Raw genomic sequence first — 23,857 nt, forward strand, 5'->3', positions numbered from 1 at the left:
TTCTATTTTGAGTTAATTTTTATATAGGGTGTTAGGTTAGGACCCAACTTCATTCTTTTGTATGTGGATATCCAGTTTTCCCAGCAAATGCATTGAAAAGACTGTCTTTTTCACATTAAATATTCTTGGCACTCTTGTTGCAAATCATTTGACAATATATGCAAAGGTTTGTTTCTAGGCTCTCTACCATAGTCCGTTTGCTATATGCTTGTCCTTATGCTAGTACTATACTGTTTTAATTAATGTAGCTTTGTAGTAAATTTTGAAATCAGGAGCAAGAAATTCTCCATTTTGTTCTTGTTTTTCAGGATTCCTTTGGCTATCCAGGGTCATTGAAATTCTATATGAATTTTAGGATGGGTTTTTCTATTTATATAAAATGCCATTGGAATTTTAATAGGGATTGCTTATTAGTGTCCTAATGTCTGTCCCTTATGCACATTTCTTCATTCTGGTTTGTTTCTGCCCTTTAGACTCAATTTTAATGGTCTTCAAGTTCGCTCATTGTTTTTCTTCTGTCTGCTCAAATCTGATACTGAACCCCTTTAGTAAGTTTTTTTTATATCAGCTATTGTATACTACAGGTTCAGAATTTGTTTGGTACTATTTTGTAATTTCTGTTGACACTCTAACTCTGTTCATATGGTTTTCCTGATAGTTTTGTCTTATGTTTTTCCCTTAGGTCTTTGACCATATTAAGACAGTTGTTTTGGGACACCTGAGTGGCTCAGTGGGTTGAGCATCTGACCAAAGCTCAGGTCATGATCTCACGGTTTGAGTTCGAGCCCTGCATGAGGCTCTGTGCTGGCAGCTTGGAGCCTGGAGCCTGCTTGAGATTCTGTGTCTCCCTCTCTCTCTCTGCCCCTCCCCTGCTTGTGCTTTGTGTGTCTCTCTCTCAAAAATAACTAAACATTAAAAAATTTTGAATAAAAAGATAGTTGTTTCATTTTTTTAAGTAACCTCTGTGCCCAATGTGGGGATTGAACCCATGACACCAAGATCAAGAGCTGCATGCTTACAGGTATGCTGTAAGACAGTTGTTTTAAAGTCTTTGCCTCATAAGTCTGATGACTGGGCTTTCTCAGGGACAATTTCTTTTATTTTGTTCCTTTGAATGAGTCATGTCCAGTTTTTTCAATGCCTTGTGCTCTATGTTGAAAATTGGGCACTGTTATAAAATGTTAATTCTGGAAATTAGATTGTCCCCCTTTCTCCAGGTTCATTATTTTTGATTGTTGAAGACTGTGTAATCTGATACTTTCCTAAACTATTTTTGCATAGACTGTTTCTTGTCACATGTGACCACTTGATATTTTTCCTTAGTTCAATTTTAGCTTTTTTCTCTATTAATGTAAAATTAACAGATGTAAATAGCATCTATTTATTCATTCTTTAACCAACTCATTTTTTAAATGTTTATTTTTGAGAGAAAGAGACAGTGCACAAGTGGGGAAGGGGCAGAGAGAGAAAAAGACGCAGAATCTGAAGCAGGGTCTAAGCTCTGAGCTGTCAGCACAGAGGCCAATGCGGGGCTTGAACTCATGAATTGTGAGATCATGACCTGAGCCCAAGTTGGATGCTTAACTGAGCCACCTGGGCACCCCTAACCAATTCATTTGAACAAACAAAAAAGATTTTCCATTTCTCCAACCCCCACTGTCCATACCTCTGGAAACCACCAACCTGTTCTCTTTATTTTAGAGCTTGGTATTTATTTTTAGCTTTTTTTTTTGTTTTTGATTTTTTTTTTGTTAGATTTGATTTTTGTTAGATCATATGGTATTTGTCTTTCTCTGACTTATTTCACATAGCATAATGCCCTAAGATCCATCCATGTTGCAACTGGCAAGATTTCATTCTTTTTTATAGCTGAATAAGATCCTGTTGTGTGTATGTATGTATGTGTATACACACATATATCACAATTTTTTTATCTCTTCATCCATCAGTGGAGACTTAGGTTGTTTCTATACCTTGGCTCTTGTAAATAATGCTGCAGTGAACTCAGGGCTGCATATAACTTTTTGAGTTAGTGTTTTTGTTTTCTTAGGATAAATATCCAGAAGGCTAATTGCTGGATCATATGTTACTTGAGTTTATGCTGAATTTCATTATTAATCATCAGGGAAATACAAATCAAACCCACAATGAAATATCACATCATGCCAGTCAGAATGGCTACTAAAAAAAAAAAAAAAAAAAAAAAAAACTAAACTAAAATGTTGGTAGGGATGTGAGAAAGGGAACCCTTGTGCACTGTTGGTGGGAATATAAATTTGTACAGCCACTTATGGAAAACAGTATGGAGGTTTCTAAAAAGAATTTAAAATTTTTTTATATCTGGACATGATTGCCCCTGAGAGCTCTCTTCCAGATTGCTACAATCTTGTGGGTCTCAGGATGTGATCCCCATTGGTTTTAAAAGTTAGATGTTTCGGAGCTCATCTCTCAGGTGAAGATCCTAAAAGTGGAGTTGCCCGATGTGGCATTCAATTCCTTGTTCCCCGTAGAAGCTCCAGGTTTTGAGTTATCTCCCAGTTGTGGGTTGCCACTCTAGGGCTGAGGTTTATGGTGAGATTGTCTCAGCCTCTCCTACATGCTTTGATGTGGTTTTGTTTGCCCAATGTGTAGTTGTCCCTTAGCCAGCCTTTACGTTTTTTTTTGAGGCGATTACTCCATATGTAGCTGTATGTCAGTGTGTCCTAGGAGGCGGCGAATTCTACTGGTTCTTCCCTATTTTGCCATCTTGAACTGGAACCCATTTTTACCTAGTTTGACAGAGTTTTTTGAATGCTGGGAACTGAAAGAAAAGAACACCACCACACAACCATCATCTTTTGTAGTCTTTGCTGATTGGCTCTGTGTTGGGATACTCCTTTACAATTTATCTAGGATTTCTCTGAATTTAGGGATTATCTGGATGTGAATCTTGTCTTCTCAGGTCTTTCTTTAGTATGCTTCTTGGATGGGCAGGTGTATGCCTTTCTAAATCCCCCATATATACATCTGATTTTGAATACCCTAATTTCCCTGAGTCTTACCCTAGCTTTTCCTTCAGGCTGTGGATTATCTATTGTGTGTCTCTATCCATGTCTTGCCCCAGATTTCTGTGGATTTGTAGTCCACTGTGTCTCTGTCTCTCGAAAATAAACGTTAAAAACAATTTTAAATTAAAATTATAGACCTTATTAATAATGGGAGTTGGAATTTTACTTTCCTAATGAAAAGTGCTTTTTGTTTTACCATTTATTAGGAGCCCAGTAGAATTAAGCAGGAAAGGGATTGTCTTATCTTGGGCATTACAACAAAATACCATAGACTGGGTGGTTTAAACAGACATTTATTTCTTACAGTTATAGAAGCTGGGAAATCCCAAGATCAAAGTGCTGGCAAATCCTGTGAAGGTCCAATTCCTAGTATGTAGACAGCTTCTTTCTGTCTACAGAAAGAAGTCCTGCACTCACAGGACTTGTGTATACAAATGGAAAGAAATCTCTTTATGTTCTTATAATCTCTCTCCCACTTCTTATAAAGGTACTGTTCCCATCATGAGTGTCCCACCTTCATGACCTAATCCAAACCCAATTACTTAGAGCCCCATCTCCAAACACCATCACAATAGAAATCAGGGCTTCAACATATGAATTCTGGGGGGCTACAAACATTTAGTCCATAATAGGGATTTTTCTTATTCACCCAACTAACAAACTTTTTCTATAATATAATATTAAGCAGGGATGGCATTCAGATTACTTTGTTCAGAACCCTCATGCTGAAGGACATGATCATAGTTTGAAGAAATGCAAAGGCACACTACAATTTGGGTCAGGAAGACTTAAAATAAAAAATGTCATTTCTCTCAAAATAAATATATAAATTTAATGTAATTCCAACTATCAAAGAGTTTTTGTATTTTGAGAACACCATCTTCATTTATATAGAAAGAAAACTAGAATAGCCAATAAAACTATGAAAAACAGCGAGGACTTGGTCTAATATGCAGTATCAAAATGCAGTAAGGCTAGTGTTAAATCAGTTTATCAGTTAATATGGTATTAGTATAGAAGTAGAAAAATAAATTAGTGAAATGAAAATGCAGAATAGGTTTTGGTACAAGTGAAACTACAGGCAGTTTCAGTTGAATGAAGAAAAGATCATATGGTTAAAGGATCACATAACTGAAGTCAGTTAAATAGGAAAAGGATGGTACTGGTAAAAACAACAGGCCTTTCCTACTGACCCATGTGTAGAAAGAGAACCTTAGATTTGCCTTCATACCAGTTTCCTTGAAGAAAATACTACTGTAGATTCATTTGTATCCTGTACCTAGATGAGGGAAGAGCTGTGAATTGGCATGAAAACATGGCTAGCCTATATGACTAAGGTATCATAAGTCTTGGGAAAACAAGGTAGCAGCTTCCCTGTGCTTAAGTGGGTTTCAGTCTTACAACTGGGTGTGCCCCATGTGATGGGGGTACACCATGCAGATGCAGTGGTGGGTTATAGTAATATATCCTGGGTGAGAACGTTGTTTCCCAGGGCTTAGGTGAACTGCACCCATTCTGACCTTTTCTCCTTTCAGCAGTACATAGGTCCTCGAAACTATCTTTGCTTGGGTAGTTGCAGTATTGTAAAGGTGGTTTTGTTGTTGTTGTTGTTTTGATCAGGACAAAGCTAATAATAAACCTAATGTTGGGTTAAAGCCTATTCTGTTTTTTTGATTGCCAGTTCAAATCTGTGATTGCTGTTGGTGGACACTGCAGATTGGTGTCAGAACTATGTGACTGACTGCTGAGTAGATGGGTTATTTTAACAAATTGTGCTTGTATAACTGGAAACCCATCTGGAAGAAAATAACAATGAATCTTCATTTTATAGGATGTTAAAAAATAAATTCTAGATATATTAAATATTTACATATTGAAAAAAGTAAACAATAAACAACTTGCAAGAAAACCTAAGAAAAATTACATATACAATCTAGAGATTAAAGTATCTTTTTAACCAATCCGTAAGCTTAGAAAAAATACATATCGATTACACAGAAATTTAAGATATTTTTATGGAAAAATATTTTTATGACAAAAATTAGGCAAATTCCTAACGTCTAACATATAAAGAGGTCTTCAAAATTGACAGATAAATAATCCTATAGGAAAATGAGCCAACAATGCAAAAGTTTACAAAGCAGCAAATCTAGGAGCAGTTGAGGTGTATGCTCATCAGACAAACATAAATTTAAGTAGTATATTACCATCTATTGCAGGGTTAGAGGAAAGATGTGTTTCTGAAAATGACCGATATTATCTATTAAAATTAAAAAATAGTATATGTCCTTTAATCTAACAATCTTTTGCCTCAGAAATAAAAATATCTGAAATTTAAGGTCTGATTTTAAGAATGTTAAAAAAAAAATGTTTACTGTAGGGTTGTTTGTGGTGGCAAATAACTAGCAACAAGTTGAATCAGTAGGGAATATCAGAGTAAATTTACAGTATACAGTATCCCAGGTGTTACTCATCTTACTCTATCTGACTATCGTAATCATTGTTGCACCTTGGCACCAACCCACTGCAGGCACCAAAAGGTAATCCTCCTAGTTTGGTCTGAATTAAGAGTTCTAAATTGCTCTGGTGACTTCACAGCTGTACAAATGGAAGGGCAAAACACTTAAGAAATACAAGGGGAATGTTTAATGAAGAATGGAAGAAAATAGAGGATAATTTAGATTCATGAAAACACATAAACAACCCCTGGAATTTATAATCTTAAAACCAATCTTCAAAACTGCTAATAAGTGGTGTAGTACTATGGTTTTATTAGCATTTCATTATTTTGTATTTAAAAGAAATTGATATATTTGACATATGCCTAGGGTTTAAATATTGCATACTCATTTTTATCACTTCAAAAAGAGCACTAACAACTCTTTATGTGTCAAGTTGTTGTGGAAAGGGATCAAGTAAACAAAAATTGGCAAAAAGATTTGCTTCACATAAAACAATACTGTTTAGGTCTCAGATCTCTTTTAGCACCATTTTCACCAAAGAAACAAACAAACAGGGGATCTATCAATTATATCTGGCAGAATAGAGAATAAAAATGTCTGAGGTTAAAATTGAAGGTAAAATGCAAGAGTTGAAGTTTTATTCAGTGGCATATTTAAAAATTTAAGAGTAACTTGGTTTCTTCATTTTAAAAATCTCAAATTATTAATGCTAATACTAGTTATGTGGACTCTTAAAATTTCTGATGTTTCAGTAAAAACTAGTTCTTAGTAGTATCAAGTCTGTGCAAGTATTATTAAATCATATGATTCTTAAATGTATGTAACCCACTTAACCTGTTGCAGAATCATGCTTTAATTTCTGAGACCACACATATTAGTGATGTGACATGCAAGAGTACATTTAAATAATTTAAGCTACCATCCAATTAAAAAAAATAACTTCTAATAAAGGTATGATTTTAGAAATATTTTCTATAAAATAGTAGCATCTGCCTGGGATTGTGAGTCCATTATTACATGTACTGCATGTACAACTTTCCTACTCCTATCTTTATCTTTTTTAATTTTCAGGAATAGCACAAACAATAGAACACATATATTACCACAACCCAGAGTTAACTAACATTTTGTTATATTTAGTTGGAATCTTTATTTCTTTTTAATGATGGTATTTAGATACAAAACTGAGATATCCTTTAACAACCATGCTTGGTCCCATTTCTTTTCTGCTACCTTTCTTTCTAGAGGCAATCACTTTTGGGAAATGAGTGTGTATCCTTCCAATCCATTCTTCAGTTTTCCATAAAAATGTTCTTCCATAACTAATGCTTAATAATAGTGTTGATTTCATTCAAATTCACAGAGCTAACGATTATAACATATTGATCTCTTCATTTTTTTTCACGCCACATGATTTTTCAGGTCTTTCTATTTATATATATAATCTGTTATACTTAACTACTAGAGAATATTCTACTGTGTGCCTATATCACATTGTATTTATCCATTTCACAAGCAACACACGTTTCCAATTTTTTGCTAATGTAATTCATGCTGCAATGAACATAAAGATACATGACTCCCTAACTTAAGTACATGTATCAGTTTCTTGGGTATATGCATATACACTCAAGAGTGTGTGTTCTGGAATCTATTTTAGAAATTCTTTCCTACTGGAGGTTTTAAAAACATTCTCCTATAAAATTCTTATGTTACCAAGTTTTGCTTTTTGCATTCTGGTCTTTACAATACTTTTGGATTTCATAATAAATTCTTTAATGTATTACTATGGCAGAGATCCAATATTTTTTCCACATGAAGAATCAGTTACCCTGAGACCATTTTTTGAATCATCCATAATTCCCCTACCAACTTTTGTTATCATCTCTATCAATTACCAATTCCCCATAAAGGCATGCATGTTTCTGAATACAATATTCTGTCCCAATCTTTGATTTCTATGAATGCATCAAGAACAAATACTTTTGATTACATCTGTAGCAAAAAATTTTAAAAATGACAATTTTGTCTCTTAATTTAAAATCTTTATACCTCTCATATCTTTGTCTTAATGCATCAGGTAGGCCTTCCAGAACCATGCTGCTTAGTGTCCATGACTGGATCCATACTTACTTCAATGAGATTGCTCCTAAAAGTACATCATTAACAATGTTTGCTGTGGGAGTTTTGGGAGCATAGGTTTTTAAACTATGATACTTATTAAAATTGTTAGTATTTAAGTTTTGATTTGTTGAAGTATTTTCCACATTCAAGCCACTTTATTATAAAATGAATTTCTGGTATACCATTAAGTCTGAGTTTTGCTGAAGCTTTTCCTAAATTCAAGGCGTTTATCGAGCTTTAGTGAGTATGAATTCTCTGGTGTCTAATATGATGTGACTTCTGGCTAAAAGCTTTCCCACATTCACTACACTGATAAGGTTTTTCTCCAGTATGGATTCTCATATGCAGAGCAAGAGTTGAGAACTGAGAGAAGGCTTTTCCACATTCATTACAACCATAGGGCTTTTCACCTGTATGGCTTCTCATATGAACAGTAAGAGATGAGCTTTGACAGAAGGCTTTCCCACATATTTTACATTCATAAGGTTTATCCCCCGTATGAATTCTCACATGTACAATAAGTGATGTGATTCGAGAGAAGGCTTTTCCACATTTATTACATTCATAGGGTTTCTCTCCTGTATGAATATTGTGATGTTTAATGAGGTATTGCTTCTGCCTGAAGATTGTTCCACATTCATTACATTTATAGGGTTTCTCTCCAATATGAATTTTCTCATGCTCCGTGAGATTTGATTTGCCACTGAAGGCTTTCCCACATTCTTTACATATATAGGGTTTCTCTCCTGTATGACTTCTCTGGTGTCTAATAAGGCTTGACTTCTGAATGAAAGCTTTCCCACACCCCTTGCATTCATAAGGTTTCTCTCCAGTATGTATTCTTTGATGGATAATCAGGTTTTCTTTCTGGCTAAAGGCTTTTCCACATTCATTACATTTAAAGGGTTTCTTTCCACTGTGGATATTCTGATGTTTAATGAGGTACTGCTTCTGGCTGAAGGCTCTTCCACATTGATTACATTCGAATGGTTTCTCTCCTGTATGGATTTTCTCATGCTCAGTGAGATATGATTTGCCATTGAAAGCTTTTCCACATTCCTTACATGCATAGGGTTTGTTTCCAGTATGATTTCTCTGGTGTTTAATGAGGCTTGACATCTGAATAGAAGCTTTCCCACACTCATAGAGTTTCTCTCCCGCATGATGTTTCTGATGAGAAAGGAAGTTTCTCTTCTGACTGAAGGCTTTTCCACATTTATTACATTTATATGGTTTCTTTCCTCTATGACTTCTCAAATGTAGAGTAAGGGATGAGACTCGAGAGAATACTTTACCACATTCAGTACATTCATGTGATTTTTCTCCAGTATGCATTTTCTTATGCTCTATGAGGTTTTCCTTCAGGCTGAAGGTTTTTCCACATTCATTACATTCATGAGGTTTCTCTCTAGTATGAATTTGATCATGCTGAAGGAGATCTGCTTCAGGCTTCAGGCTTTCCAACATTCTTATCACGCAGATATTTTTTCCAACAAGAATTCTTCAGTATTTCTTGACAATGTGACATAGATGAAAGCTTTTCCACATTCACCAAATTCATAGGTTTCTCTCCAGTATTAATTCTCAGGTATCTAATGAAGCTGAATTTATGATGAAAGACTTACATTGCTTATCCTGAGATTAGACAATTACAGATTGGGATGAAACATATAATATCAATTGTATTCTTAATGGTTCTTTCTTAGCTTCACTTATATTTGAGTATAAATTATGTTCTGAACTCTCTTAAACTGAGTCTCATACATAGAGATGTAGTCGTAAAGAATCAACATCTGTCCTCAAAGGAAATACTTTTCTGTTATGCCCAGGTTTTCTCAGTTTTTTCTAAACTATATTTTCATGGAGAAAGATGAGACTTAACTCTCATGTCTTCCATGATGAGTCTTCATCTATTTATAAATTTCCCAGACCTTTTCTAAAAGGGAATAAAAACAAAATCATCATTGAAAAGAGCTAATAACTGTAAAATATTTAGTGCCTAGCATGTAGTAAATATCCAATAAAGTGGCTATCATCATCATCAACACTAACACTTGTGATTTTTTCCAGTATTTTTAACAAAAATTTTTAAATGTGGTATTGTAAAATAGACTCTTTATTTCAAACCTAGTCCCACAGTAAAAAGAAAGCTTAAATACAAATAACATTCACAGGAACATGTAGTTTAAACTGTTTTTATTTTTATTATTTTTTTAAGTTTATTTATTTTGAGAAAGAGAGAGGGGGAGTGTGCACACGAGCCGGGGAAGGACAGAGAGAGAGGGAAAGAGAGAGGATCCCAAGCAGGCTCTGCACCATCAGCACAGAGCCCAATGTGGGGCTCGAACCCATGAACTGTGAGATCATGACATGAGCCGAAGTCGAGAGTTGGGAGGCTTAACCAACTGAGCCATTCAGGCACCCTGCTCAAACTGTTTTTAAATGTAACTTTTGCATTTTATAAATCAGTAAAATAAAATATAAAGAACAGGTAACAAACAGGATGAAAAAACAAACACATAAGATTGGGAGAGCCTAAGATGAAAGGATAAAAAATAAATAGAATTATTAAAGAGGACATATGGTTAAATAAGATATTTATTCTGTATCTTCCTGAAACTCCATTCAAATGATAGTACGAGGATGAAGGGAATATACTCATAAACACTGCAGAGGTTGAGAAGACACCGGTGGATGAAAAGATTTAGGAAATTTTGAAAGGAAAGCAAATAAAGAACTATAAATTAACAGCAGAATCAAGTGGCTTAAATAAAAAGCCAGCAAAAGAGGATGCTACCTAGAAGCAAGGTAATTTGTGATACAGCTGTCAACACAAAGGCTCTATAACTGGAGTGACTGGGTAAGAGTAGAAGGTGGAACTTATAAAATGATTATAAAAGCAGCAGCTTATGTACCTAATTCTCCTAACTGGAAGGATATAGGAATTTATTATCCAAAATATAACCAGGAGCCTCCAAACTTAGTGATGATAGGCAAAGTAGATACTGAAAAGAGGGAGTAAAAATTCCTATGTAGAATAGGGTTCCAACCCCTTTCTACTGCTGCTCTTTAGAAATGCTGGTGGTTGGTGGTGTCAAACAATAGATGGGTTGGTTTCTTTTTTCTTTCTTTCTTCCTTCCTTCCTTATTTTTATTTATTCTGAGAGAGAGAGGGAGAAGGAGGGCACACAAGGGGCAGAGAGAGAATCCCAAGCAGGCTCCACATGGACAGCACGGAGCCCCATGCGGGGCTCAAACTCACAAACCATGAGTTCATGACCTGAGCTGAAATCAAATCAGACACTCAACCAACTGAACCGCCCAGGCACCCAGGGAGGGTTCTTTACTGAAAAAATGAAAAGGTCATGAAAACACTTACAGATATTCACATTTGGAGTCATTTAAAAGAATCATCTAGATATCGGACTAAATGCTGCATAGTGAAGCCCACCATTTTACAAGCCCCAACCATGCACAAAGATTACAATAGTGTTTCTGGTACCTCAATGTTAAATTTTAACATAGAGCTAAAGATCACAAAAAAATGATGAAAGCCCTAATGTGAAAGCTAGATCAAAACAAATAGGAAAAAACAAGGAAAGGAACAAAAGAAACACACACATAAACAATACTGTAATTAGTATCACAGAAGCACTGAAAACACAGAAATATCAACAGAGTTCTTTTTCTTTTTTTAATTTTTTTTCATGTTTATTTTTGAGAGCAAGAGAGACAGAGTGTGAATGGGGGAGTGCAGAGAGAGAGAAACACAGCATCTGAAGCAGGCTCCAGGCTCTGAGTTGCCAGCACAGAGCCCGACATGGGGCTCGAACTCATGGACTGAGAGATCATGATCTGAGCTGAAGTCGGATGCTTAACCAACTAAGCCACCCAGGCACCCCTATCAACAGAGTTCTATACTGAAGTGCTTTTGCAAAGAAGTAATATGTTGAACTAAAAAATTCAATAGCTTAGGGGAAAAAATTCCAGGAAATCTCCCAGAATAATTAAAAAAAAAAAAAAAAAAAAAAAAAGGAAGAATGGAAAGAAGGGAGAAAGAAATAATGATTAGAAAATTAGTGGGTTAGTGGAGGCGTCTAAGAGGTTCAAGATCTCTTAAAGGAGTTCCAGAGAAAATATGAAGAAAAATTAATACAGGAAATTTTCAAAATCCCATCTTTCATGTTAACAAGTTGATCATATATATATTTATATACATATAATATATAAAATTATGTATGTATAAAAGATTTTATTTTCAAAAGATTTTATTTTTATTTTTTTAAATGTAGTTTAGGGGCACCTGGGTGGCTCAGTCGGTTGCGGGTCCAACTTTGGCTCAGGTCATGATCTCACGGTCCATGGGTTCGAGCCCCACATTGGGCTCTGTGCTATCAGTTCAGAGCCTGGAGCTTGCTTTGGAGTCCGTGTTTCCCTCTCTCTCTGCCCCTCCCCCACACATGCTCTGTCTCTCTCTGTCTCTCAAAAAATGAATAAATATTAAAAAAAAATTAAAAAATTAAAAAAGAAAAAAATGTAGTTTAATGTTTATTTATTTTCGAGAGAGAGAGAAAGCACAAGCAGGGGAGGGGCAGAGAGAGAGGGAGACACAGAATCCAAAGCAGGCTCCAGGCTCTGAGCTATCAACACAGAGCCTGATGCAGGGCTCAAACCCATGAACCAGGAGATCATGACCTGAGCCGAAGTCGGACCCACAATTGACTGAACCACCCAGGCACCCCAAAAGATTTTATTTTTAAGTAATCTCTACACCCAGAGTGGGGCTTGAACTTACAAACCCGAGATCAAGAGTCGCGTGCCCTACCAACTAAGCCAGCCAGGCACCCCCAAGCTGATAATATTGTAAAATGGTTAAATCAAAAGTAGGTAAAATAGATGTATAAAATGTGAGAATAAACACCAGTTTATTGAGTTGAAAGTGGTTGCCTATGTGGAGGAGGAACTGTGGGTGACGAAGGATGGTGCAAGCATAACTATAATCCTATTTCACTTTTAAAAGCCCCTACGTGTTATACCTGCAGAGATGTCCTTGAAGACCTGAGCCTTTTAACCTGAATTGATCTATAATCGTATAGTAACTATAGATAGTACTCTTTTTATCTAGTCTCAGTTAAGTTTCACATGGCTAAACAGCAAAGTACATATTAATGAAAAAAAGTAAAATAGGCCAGAAAACAGCCATTTTTGCCTTGAAATCTGATTTACTGCAGTGTTTTGATTATTGATACTATCATTTCTAGATATAGAAACTGTCGTTGCCATCAATTTCAGTTTTCATTTGTTTTCTTTCTATCATTATGCCTGAAATGACTGGCACCAAAGCTCTTCTTTTGTGAAGAGCTCTTGTCTTGTCCTCACTCTCAATCCTTTCTTTTATAAATGTTTTCTACTGGCTGCAAATCTTCAATGTTATCCTGATCTGTCCTGTCCCTCTCAAACTTTTATCCTCATTTTTTCTTTTTTTTTTTTTAAGATTTTATTTTTAAGTAATCTCTACAACCAACATGGGGCTCAAACTTACAAACCTGAGATCAAGACTTGCATGCATGCCTCCTCATTTTCTTATAAATGATTCTTATAAATCATTGTAAGAGCTGACTCTAGTAATATACTGTCACTCACATCAATGCTATAATTTCTAAAATTAGAAAACAAAAACCCTCAACCTTTACTGCATGCCATAGGCAAAAATTTACTCAAAATGAATTAAAGACCTCAACATAAGTGTTAAAACTATTTCTTTTATAAAGAAAAAATGGTAGACTTAATCAAAATAAAAAACTAATGCCCTTCAAAAACACAGTTAAAAAAAAGAAAAGCCAGACTGGTAGAAACTGATGAAGGGCTCATATCCAAAATATATAGAACTCCTAAATCTCAGTAAAAAAAGGTAATCTAATTTATAAAATGGGTAAGAGACTAGAAAAGATATTCACAAAATCAGATATATGAATGGCCAATAAGTACATTAGACGTTCATCCAAACTAGTGATCAGAAATGCATATTAAAATCCCGGTGAGATACATTACACATCCATTAAAATGGCTAAAATTAAAAAACTGCCATTCCAAGTGTAAGAATGTGAAGCAACTATCTCTCAAAAAACTGTAGGTGGGAATGAAAAATGATACAGCTACTTTGGAACATAATCTGAGTATTTTATAAAGTTCAATATATACTTATTCTGTGTAGCAATCCCATTTCTAGGCATTTATTCAAGAAAAATGAACATATATGTTGACACAAAGACCTAGTATATGAATGTTCATAATAGTCAAAAATGGAAATAATCTAAATGTCTATCAATGACAAATTATATCCATACTTATAATAATAATCAGCAATAAAAAATGAAATATTCATATACATAACATGAATTAATCTCAAAAATGTAAAACTAAATCAAAGAAATTAAATGCTAAAGATTATGCAGTGAATGACTACATTTATATGAATTCTAGAAATGGCAAGTCCTAGTAACATAAAGCCAATTAGTGATCACCAGGGATGGGGGAGGGGTATGGCTCTACAGCAAAAGGGCACAAAGAACTGTTGATGGATCTGTTCTATATGTTGGTTTTGGTGTTGGTTTTATGACTGTATACAATTACCAAATTTATCAAATAATATACTAAAGGGGTTGACTTTTATGGAAATTATACCTCAATAAAGCTGAAAAAGTAAATCTTTCCACACCTGAAGCTCTACAACAATCACCAGTTATTTGTTAATCATCTTCTTTGTGCTCAAGACTGCAGATAACAAGGGTAAAATACCAGCTTTTGTCTCAATGAGCTTCAATGTAGGTCTTAAACATGAAAGGGAAAAATACAAATGTAAGAGAGCATATACTTAGAATTCAAGTTGCTCTGGAAACTATAATATGCTATGGGAATAGAAGATTAGAGATACTGGGCTAAAAGTGATAATGAAGGGACATTTTAATAAAAATGAAGCCCAAGGGTAAATGATGGATAGGACTTTGATAGATGGCTCACTGCACAATCAAAGACGAAGATGCAAATAATTTCATATATATGAATGGGGAGGGAAGAAGGGTACAACTGATACTATTTAAAACTGAAATAATAATCACAATTATCAACAGTGTGGGAAAGAGAGGAGGGAGACTAAAAATACACTAAAGTATAAAATATACGTCATTCCTTAGTGAGGAGTAAAGTATAGTACCTGAAGAAATGGAAGACGAAGACTAAGAAAGTTATGAATATAAAGGCAACCAAGAGAATATAACAAAATAATTATTATAATAAAATATAACAAACTTTCCATTATTTTCAGAAGGAAAGGCATATGTACTCAAGACAAGGAAATCAAAGATCCTATAGTAAAGGATAAAAAAGATGAGGTCAAATTTAAAACAGAACACATAACATTAAATAAAAGAACCAATACTAACCATACTGTTCCTGTCAATAAATACAACTAGAAAAAAAAGAACTATTAAAAGAAAAAGACTATGACAGGCTCATACAGATAATTCTCAGGCTCCAACATACACTTCCTGAATCAAGAAAACCTGCAGGTAAGGCCTAGCAATCTGTATTTAACAAGCCCTCTAGATGATTTTGACACACGCGAAGGTTTAACAACTGACATAATAAAACCTACCTAAACTCTCTGTAAGGTACACATCTAAAACAGGGTGCCTGGGTAGCTCAATTGGTTAAGTGACTGACTCTTGATTTCAGTTCAGGTCATGATCTCACCGGTTCATGAGACTGAGCCCTACATCAAGCTCTGGCACTGACAGCACAGAGCCTGCTAGGGATTCTCTCTCAGCTCTCTCTCTCTGCCCCTTCCCTGCTTGTGTGCATGTGCACGTGCACTCTCTCTCACTTCTATCTCTCAAAATAAATAAACATTAAAAAAAAACATTAGAAAAAAGGAAATTTTCATTTGTAAAATTCAAATTAAAAAAAAATTTAATGTTTATTTTTGATAAAGAGAGCACAAGCAGGGCAGGGGCAGAGAGAGAGAGAGACAGAGAGAGAGAGAGACAGAATCCAAAGCAGGCTCCAGGTTCCAAGCTGTCAGCATAGAGCCTGATGCTGGGCTCAAACCCACGAACCGTGAGATCATGACCTGAGCTGAAATCGGATGCTTAACTGACTGAGCCACCCAAGCACCCCTCACTTGTAAATTTCAAAATATACTGGCTTGAACAAACACTTTGGTCAAAGATAAAATTAAAATAAATTGCAAAACATTCAGAAATATTCAGAAAAATTCAAAAACAATGTATATCAGAGCCTATAGAACACATTTGAAAAAAATGCTTGGGTAAGTTTTAACATATATGTTTACATTATTCTAAAAAGAAATAACATAGGGCACCTGGGTGATTTCAACTCAGGTCATGATCCCATGGTTCGTTGAGATCTAGCCCTGCATCAGGCTCTGCAGTGACAGCACAGAGCCTGCTTGGGATTCTCTCTCTCCCTCTCTCTCTCTGCTTCTCCCCTGCTTGTGTGCATGAGCTCGCTCTCTCAAAATAAATAAATAAGCTTTAAAAAAAATAAAAAGAAATAACAATAAAATAAGCATTCAAACCAAGGAATTACAATAAGGAAAAGTAAATGTAAGAAAAAAAAAGTACAGATAAGAAAAATTAATTATTACAAACAAAATTTGAAATAATAAATCCACAAGTTGATTCTTAGGGAAAAACTAAAGACGAATAACAGCAAAATTATAAAAATAAAAAATGATTACTTGGAAATAACCATAGACAGAAAAGGACTGTAGAGATTATTCGCTCACCTCCATACAAACAAATTTGAAAACCAAATATTACCTATGAAAACTGAGACCAGAAAAGACAAGAAACCTAAACAGTAAAGTAGATATAGAAAAAAAGAGACCATTGTTATTTTATTACCCCAGTAGATGGTTCAAGATGTGGAATTTACTAAACTTTTACAAATGACAGTAATAACATTTATTTAAAATTTTCCAATTCTTAAATTCATTATATTTGCAAAAGTATGATGTAGAACAGATCAGGACTTAGCCCACTATATTCCTAACTAAAGAAAACACAGAAATGACATCTTGGTAATTAACACATCTTATATATTTTTTTAAAGTTTATTTATTTATTTTGAGGGAGACAGAGATAGCGGAAGTGGGGGAGGGGCAGAGAGACAGTAGAGAGAGAGAATCCCAAGCAGGTTCCGCATGGGCAGCACAGAGCCTGATGCAGGGTTCAAACTCACAAACTACGAGATCATGACCTGACTCGAAACTAAGAGTCAGCTTAGTTTCGAAACTAAGCTGCTTGCTTATCAGACTCAGCCACCCAGGTGCCCCCCCCCCCAAATATTTTCAAAATAGAAGTCAAAATACTCTAATCCTAAGGAAACTATTTTTGTGCTATAATGCCTGACTTGAGTAGTTGCAGCAGAGATCCTAGGACCTACAAAACCTGAAGTATTTACTATCTGGACATTTACAGAAAGTTTACTGGCCTCTTGCCCTACAGTGATCATTTCTCCCTTCTCTACTTGGGTGGAACTAGGATGCACTGTTGACCCGTTTCAACCACAACTAAATGATCAACAGAACCTGGAGGAAACCTGGATCATTTAAAGGATCACAAAGACCAAAGCTACCATGCAAATCTTCATTACTCACCACATAACTGTTATGTGACCAGGAAATCAATTCTTATATTCCTTAAACCAGTACATTTTGGGGTTTATTATAGTCACTTAGCTTTACCATGATTGATATACTTTTTAGTCCTGTCTAATGCTTTACAATATCATGTATCTGTAGATACCTACTCAACTTGGACACCGTAGCATGAAAGTAGTAACAGACAATAAGAAAATGAATGGACGAGATGCACTGAACATGGCCATGTTTCAGTAAAACTCCTTACAAAAATACATAGTAGGATGTAGTTTGCCAACTCCTGCTCTAACACGTCACCATTTTCACAGAATACATTTAAGAGTTTGGTTGACATTTGAGCATTCTGATATATATTTTGAAAATATTTAATCACTAGACTGGACCTCTTTCCTCAACTGATTCACATAACCACTTGCTACTCAAAATCTGCACTTAGATGTCTAATACGGATCTAATTTACCCTGCCCCAAATCAAACCCTTGTTCTCCCAAACCAACTCCCAAATTCTTCTCATCTCGTTAAATAACAACCTTATTTTCTCAGTTGTTCAAGGCTTGAGCTCAACCCTTGAACAACTCTCTCCTAGGTAACACACCCATTATGTTTCCACATCCTCTTGGCTTTATCTTCAAAATACGGTCAGCATCTGGCCATTTCTCATAATTCTCACTAGGACCACCAAAGTCTAAGCCACATTATGTCTTCCCTGTATTATTTAATAGACTCCTCACTATTCTTGCTACTTTTGCCTTTGCCTCTTTATATATCTTCTCTCAACACAGCAACAACAGTATTCTTGTCATAGTCAAATCATGTCATTGTTAAAGCCTCCTTGTATACTCATAAAAACATTTAGAAGAAAGCACATTTAATAGTGGCTGCTTCTGGGGAACAGAAATGGAGAACCGAGGGCCAGGATTGAGGAACCATTCTTTAATTTTCTTAAAAAACTTTTTTGTTGTTGTTTATTTTTGAAAGAGACTGATTGAGCAAGTGGGGGAGGGGCAGACAGAGAGAGAGAGAGAAAGAATCCTAAGCAGGCTTCGAGCTGTCAGTGCAGAGCCTGATGTAGGGCTCGAACTCACAAACTGCGAGATCATGACCTGAGCTGAAACCAAGAGTCGGATGCTTAACCGACTGAGCCACCCTGGCGCCCCTTAATTTTCTATTAAGTATATGTATTGGATTTTAAAGATGATAGTACTATTTTTAAAGAGTAACAGAGATGTGAACTAGTAGGAAGTCAGCACTAATTTCCTAGCCTGCTATATTGTTAAAAAGCAAGAGAATGAGAAAGGTTGTGCTATGATAGTAGGTAGGAAGGGAATAAGAAATAATGATAAGGGGTAATATTCAACTCTAAGATGGAAGTGGGGAGAAATAAAATGTTAGTGAAAGGGAAAACACAATATTTAGGCTAGAAAATTTATAAAATTGAGACTACAAATGAAGTAAAGAGGCTAGCATCCAGAATAGAGGTTACAGGGGCAAGCAGTCCCCCAAAATCTGAGAAAAAAAAAGAGCACGATCAAGCAAGAGAATCTGGAAATGTTATTTAGGTATCTAAAGAATTCCCAGCAACTGTTACTCCAATGGGCTTATAAAAAAACTTGCCTCAAAAGTTTTTTCAGAGGTCGCAGGTTGAGTAACTATAAGAGGGGCGCCTGAGTGGTTAAGCATCTGACCTTCGCTTAGGTCATGATCTCTGGTTTGAGTTCAAGCCTCACATCAGGCTCTCTGCTGTCCATGTGGAACTGCTTTGGATCCTCTGTCTCCCTCTCTCTGCCCTCCCCATGTGCACACTCTCTCTTTCAAAAACAAACATTAAAAAAAAAAAGATATATCATAAAAAAATAACAATGAATCTTTATCCCATTCATCCTTCTGGGTTCCTTCTTACTCACCTGGAAAGCACCTCCTTTACATTTCTTCCTCAGTTATTCATTGCTCTTCTTGTTTAAACTGGTGTCTTTAAACTTCTAAACAGTGACACAGGACTTGGACATTACTCTTGAGGGTCAAAGCAGAATCCCATAATTCACGCTGAGACCAAAGGATCCTTAAGGGATTTGATGGGTAAAGGAAGTGCAGTTCCTGGGGATGCACAAGGAAGCTGGTCTATGAAAAAGAACAAAGTAATGATGACCTTTTGGCTTAGAAGCTGGAGCACACACATACACATGAGCACATTGAAAAAGAGCATTTACACTTTGCATCCTCAGCCAAACCCATTATGCCATTTAAAGCCTCCACACATTTCAGGAATGGGAAACAGAATTTAGGTTATTTATTTTTCAGAATTTAGGTTATACAGAGAAATTACAAGACTGAGTTGTTAAAGTTCTACAGAATCACAACCTGTGCAAGTGTCACTTGTGGCCTTGCTCCTGATTAAAGAGTCACAGTTTTGAATATCATTTTCCCCAATAAAAACATTTTTGTCAGGGTGCCTGGGTGGCTAAGTCAGTTAAGTGTTAGACTCTTGATCTCACCTCGGGTCATAATCTCATGGTTTGTGAGATGGAGCCCCACATTGGGCTCTGTGCTGACAGCATGGAGCCTGCTTGGGATTCTCTCTCCCTCTACCTCTGCCTCTCTACTTACCCCGCTCAAAATAAATAAGCATTAAGGGGAAAAAAAAAAAATCTAGGCCTCCAATATGTAATGGAGAATGAATGACAAAAGTCAAAATTACTCAGAAGCTCTTCCCTGACTCAGATATAAGAGGCTTAAAATCTGGCTGGACAGTGTTACTAATTGATGAAACAGGTAATGCAAAGGGGAATGGATGGAGGCAAACCATAGGAGGCGGAGATACCAGAATTAACATTTTGGACACAAAGAGTGTGAAGTTCCGGTGTAGCCTCAAGGTGGAGCTGTCCATTAGCAAATTGGACAGAGCTCAACTACGAATGGACATTTGTTAGTCACCTGTCAAGTGAAGCCACAGCAGTGGAATTTTGTTCTTAGAGGGGGAAAAGAAAAAAAAGATAATTCAGAAACTTAGGAACACTAATAGCTAAGGGACAAACAGAAACATTAAGTCACTAATGGAGCTTTTTTTTTTGAGGGGGAGGTTATTCCTTGGTTTTGACTGGAATTATACAAATGAGAGTAGTGTAATGGAAGTCAAGGAAACATTCAAGAATGAGGCAGTGATAAACATCTGGAAAGTAATGGACTGAACACAGAAACTGAATCCCTCCATCCGTTAAAAATGGAAATATACAACACAGGCAAGCAAAACTGTGATTCTTACCCCTGCCCTAACTATTGCATCTCCCTCCTCTGACAACCGTTATTTTCTGGGTAAACTTCAAAAGGTCTTTCATTAACACTAAAGAATAATCTTCATATACATAAAAGTTCCTTCATGCACCTATGAATACACATTCTTTTTCCCACCCACTAAAAAAGTAGTATATTGCACCAAACAGACACACTTTCTTCACAAAATAGCTTGAAGATTTTTAAAATGTAAGATATGTATTTCCATTTGGTCAAGTCTTATTTTGGGTCTTTCATTAACACTAAAGAATAATCTTCATATAGATTTTTATACATTTCTTATTTATTCCTAGGTGTTTTATCTGATTTGTCACTATTGTAATTACTGTCTTCATAACTATTACTGATTACCTTTTTGTATGTACCAAAGCTATTATTTGTGTATATGCATTTTTGTACCATGGTTCTTTTTCATTCTACTGAAAAATATATTAAGCGCGATACAATACTAGAAGGAAGCGTCATTTTAGAAGAAAATTTGTTTCGCTACATTTACAAAGGCCAACCTTTGGTCTGGGGAAAACCTGGTCAAATTACGAGTCACTGCCATGTCACTGAGAAACAAGAGAATCTTAAATCTGTTACCTGACATCTCTGAACCAAAGACAGGACATCATCCTTCCCAATTCTGTGCTGTCTACGCTAGTGGAAACTAGCTCTTAAAGCTCTTCCTTAGTCCAGGGCTTTTCAAATTGGCCTCACCAAAGTTCCTCCAAAGAACTGAGTCAATACATAGGGGAAGTCTAGACATCTAGAAACAAGTTTTCCGGAAATGTTTACTTTAAAAAATTGTTAATACTAATTTTGTTTTCTACTGCACAATGAGTCTGCTTTTATATAAAAATCGCTTTAAAAATTACTTATCTCTATATCTTAGCCATTTTCCTTTCTTTCAGAAAAACGGATGCTCCAGAAAGATGCATCTTTATTAATTATTTTAGAAACGAGAAAAGTGAGGTTGAGGTTACTACCCCATAAAGCTCACAATGCCATCCATTCTCACACACTTGGAACCACAGAGTTCTCACACAAGTGGTACCTCTACAACAATCTCATACACTCCGTCATACCCCCACCCCCACCCCGCCGCGGTCCCGCCCCAGTTTCCCCCAGTACCCCTGCCCCCATCCACATAGGCTTTGAACAATGCACGTCATAGAAGGCGATTCCTCCCCTTTAGCCTCTCCAGCCATGTCGCAATCTCCAAGAATCCTCCCCTACAGCCTCCCTGACCAGATTCCGAGCCCAGAAACCCAGGTCCCACGCCCAGATCTGCGCTTCGCGAAGCCGAAACCAAACTCACCAGCAGACAAAGACGACCATGGCGAGCCAGAAAGTCTGCGCCTGCGCACTCCTTGGCTGGTTTAACACTCCCAGAGGTCTCCTGGGCTCCGTCAAGCCCCGGCTCAATACCGGACAGAATCTGTCGGTATTGGCCGGTCCTCTACTTTTCTGACTGCGGACTACATTTCCCATAAGTTTCGGTGGTTCGAGTCAGCTTTTTCGCGCTTTCTTTTCTGCGCCAGAGTTTGTGGGAGTGTCTCCCTGGTGAGGGGAGGAGTGTAAGTAGACCGAGTGTCAGGACTCAGTTTAATACTCGACCTGTGTTAACTTTACCTTTGGGAGAGGGCAGTGGTGTGCCTTGGGTTATAATAAACTCAGTTCAGGCATGCCGGGCTTACTCCAAGTAGGAGCCAAGGGGCAAGGCTACCTACCCCTGGAGCGCTGAAACACTGGGCCGCAATTCATGCCTCAGGGTGGGTAGGGGCGGGGATTTCTTTGGCGGGGTTCGAGCCGGGCGCCATCTTCGTCGCGAGTGTGGCGCTTAACTACATTCCCCAGGAGGCACCGCGTTCGCCGTTCCTTCCCTCAGCGCGGCTGGCAGCTTTGAGCTGAGTTGTGCTTGGACGCTAGCTTGTGGTGGTCTCTTAGGGGTTCGGCCGGGCGACTAACACGTTTCAGAGAAGGCCGAGGTTGGACAAAGCCCAGAGACCCCGGCGTCGGGAGGGAGACCTGAGTATTAAGTCTATTCGGGCAGAAGGGGCTGAGGAGGGGCAGTTGTGAAATTTCGCCACTGTCCCAGTGATATGTGTATGTGTGATTGTGAATATGTGTGATACCGTGTGTGCCGGTGAGGATTAGCTCATTATGCCACTGTGAGTCTGTGTTACTGTGTGTAATACTGTGTATGGATATGGGTTACCTGTGACTGTGTGTCCCCGTAGTGAGTATGAGGTTGTGACTGTGTGACCTTGTATTCCACTTTGTGTACAAGGGTAGAGAGCTTTGTGAATGAGCTCCCGTGGGTATTATGACTGTGGGGAGGGTCGGAAGGTGTTGTGTTTGTGATTGAAGGTGTTACTTTGTGTCTAGTGGTGGGTGTGAGACTGTATGAATTTGGGGAGATTTGTGTTGGTGACTGTGTCACACATAGTCATGTGTGGGAGTACAAGACGGCTGTGAGCCTTGACAGTAAAGACCCTGACTCCTCTCTCTGACCCTGAGATTGATTTGCAAGCTCTGATGTGGAGGAGCAAATGGAGCCAGTTGACCTTGTCATCTGGGCCCCAAGAATGGTCTGTTATATCCTTCCCCATCTTGATTCTCTTCGAGAGAGCTGTCCATTGGAAGAGGAAATACTGGTTGTGATAATGAAAAGTTATGTTAAAGGTGCCTTGGTATTTTCTCTTTATTTCTGAAATGCTTTATTTTTGCTTTTGTTTCCCTTACCTCAGGGGACTTATCTAGAAAAAAATTGCTACAGCAAATGTCAGAGAAATTACTGCCTGTGCTCTTTCCTAGGATTTTTATGGTTTCAGGTCTCACATTTAGGTCTTTAATCCATTTTGAATTTATTTTTGTGTATGCTGTATGAAAGGGGTCCACTTCATTCTTTTGCAAGTTGCTTTCCAGTTTTCCCAACATCATTTGCTGAAGAGACTGTCTCTTTCCCATTGGATATTCCAAAGATTAATTGACCATTCAGTTGTGGATTCATTTCTGGATTTTCTATTCTGTTGATCTATGTATTTGTTTTTGTGCCAGTACCATACTGTTTTGATTCCTGCAGCTTTGTAATAGAATTTGATGTCAGGAATTATGATGCCTCCAGCTTCGCTTTTCTTTTCAAGATTGCTTTGGCCATTCAGGGTCTTTTGTGGTTCCATACAAACTTTAGAATTGTTGTTCTAGTTCTGTAAAAAAACTGTTGGTATTTTTTTAATGTTTATTTATTTATTTTGAGAGAACGTGAG

The 23,857-nt window shown here is 36.9% G+C and overlaps 1 protein-coding gene across 2 annotated transcripts; it reads right to left on the bottom strand.

Moving 5' to 3' along the window:
- Positions 1 to 3,324: 3,324 nt before the first annotated feature.
- Positions 3,325 to 22,374, bottom strand: ZNF260 (zinc finger protein 260). Of its 2 annotated transcripts, XM_060652182.3 has the most exons (4): positions 21,907 to 22,374; positions 21,189 to 21,354; positions 19,220 to 19,433; positions 3,325 to 9,569 (listed from the first exon to the last, which is right to left on the bottom strand). In XM_060652182.3, the coding sequence occupies exon 4, from the start codon at positions 9,098 to 9,100 to the stop codon at positions 7,871 to 7,873; it is 1,230 nt and encodes a 409-aa protein (XP_060508165.1). In that variant the 5' UTR covers positions 9,101 to 9,569; positions 19,220 to 19,433; positions 21,189 to 21,354; positions 21,907 to 22,374; the 3' UTR covers positions 3,325 to 7,870. The 2 variants fall into 2 exon arrangements, with proteins under 2 accessions (XP_060508165.1, XP_060508164.1); XM_060652181.3 differs by lacking the exon at positions 21,189 to 21,354.
- Positions 22,375 to 23,857: the final 1,483 nt, after the last annotated feature.

Source organism: Panthera onca, chromosome E2 (assembly GCF_046562875.1).
Source record: "Panthera onca isolate mPanOnc1 chromosome E2, mPanOnc1 haplotype 2, whole genome shotgun sequence".
NCBI lineage: Eukaryota > Metazoa > Chordata > Mammalia > Carnivora > Felidae > Panthera > Panthera onca.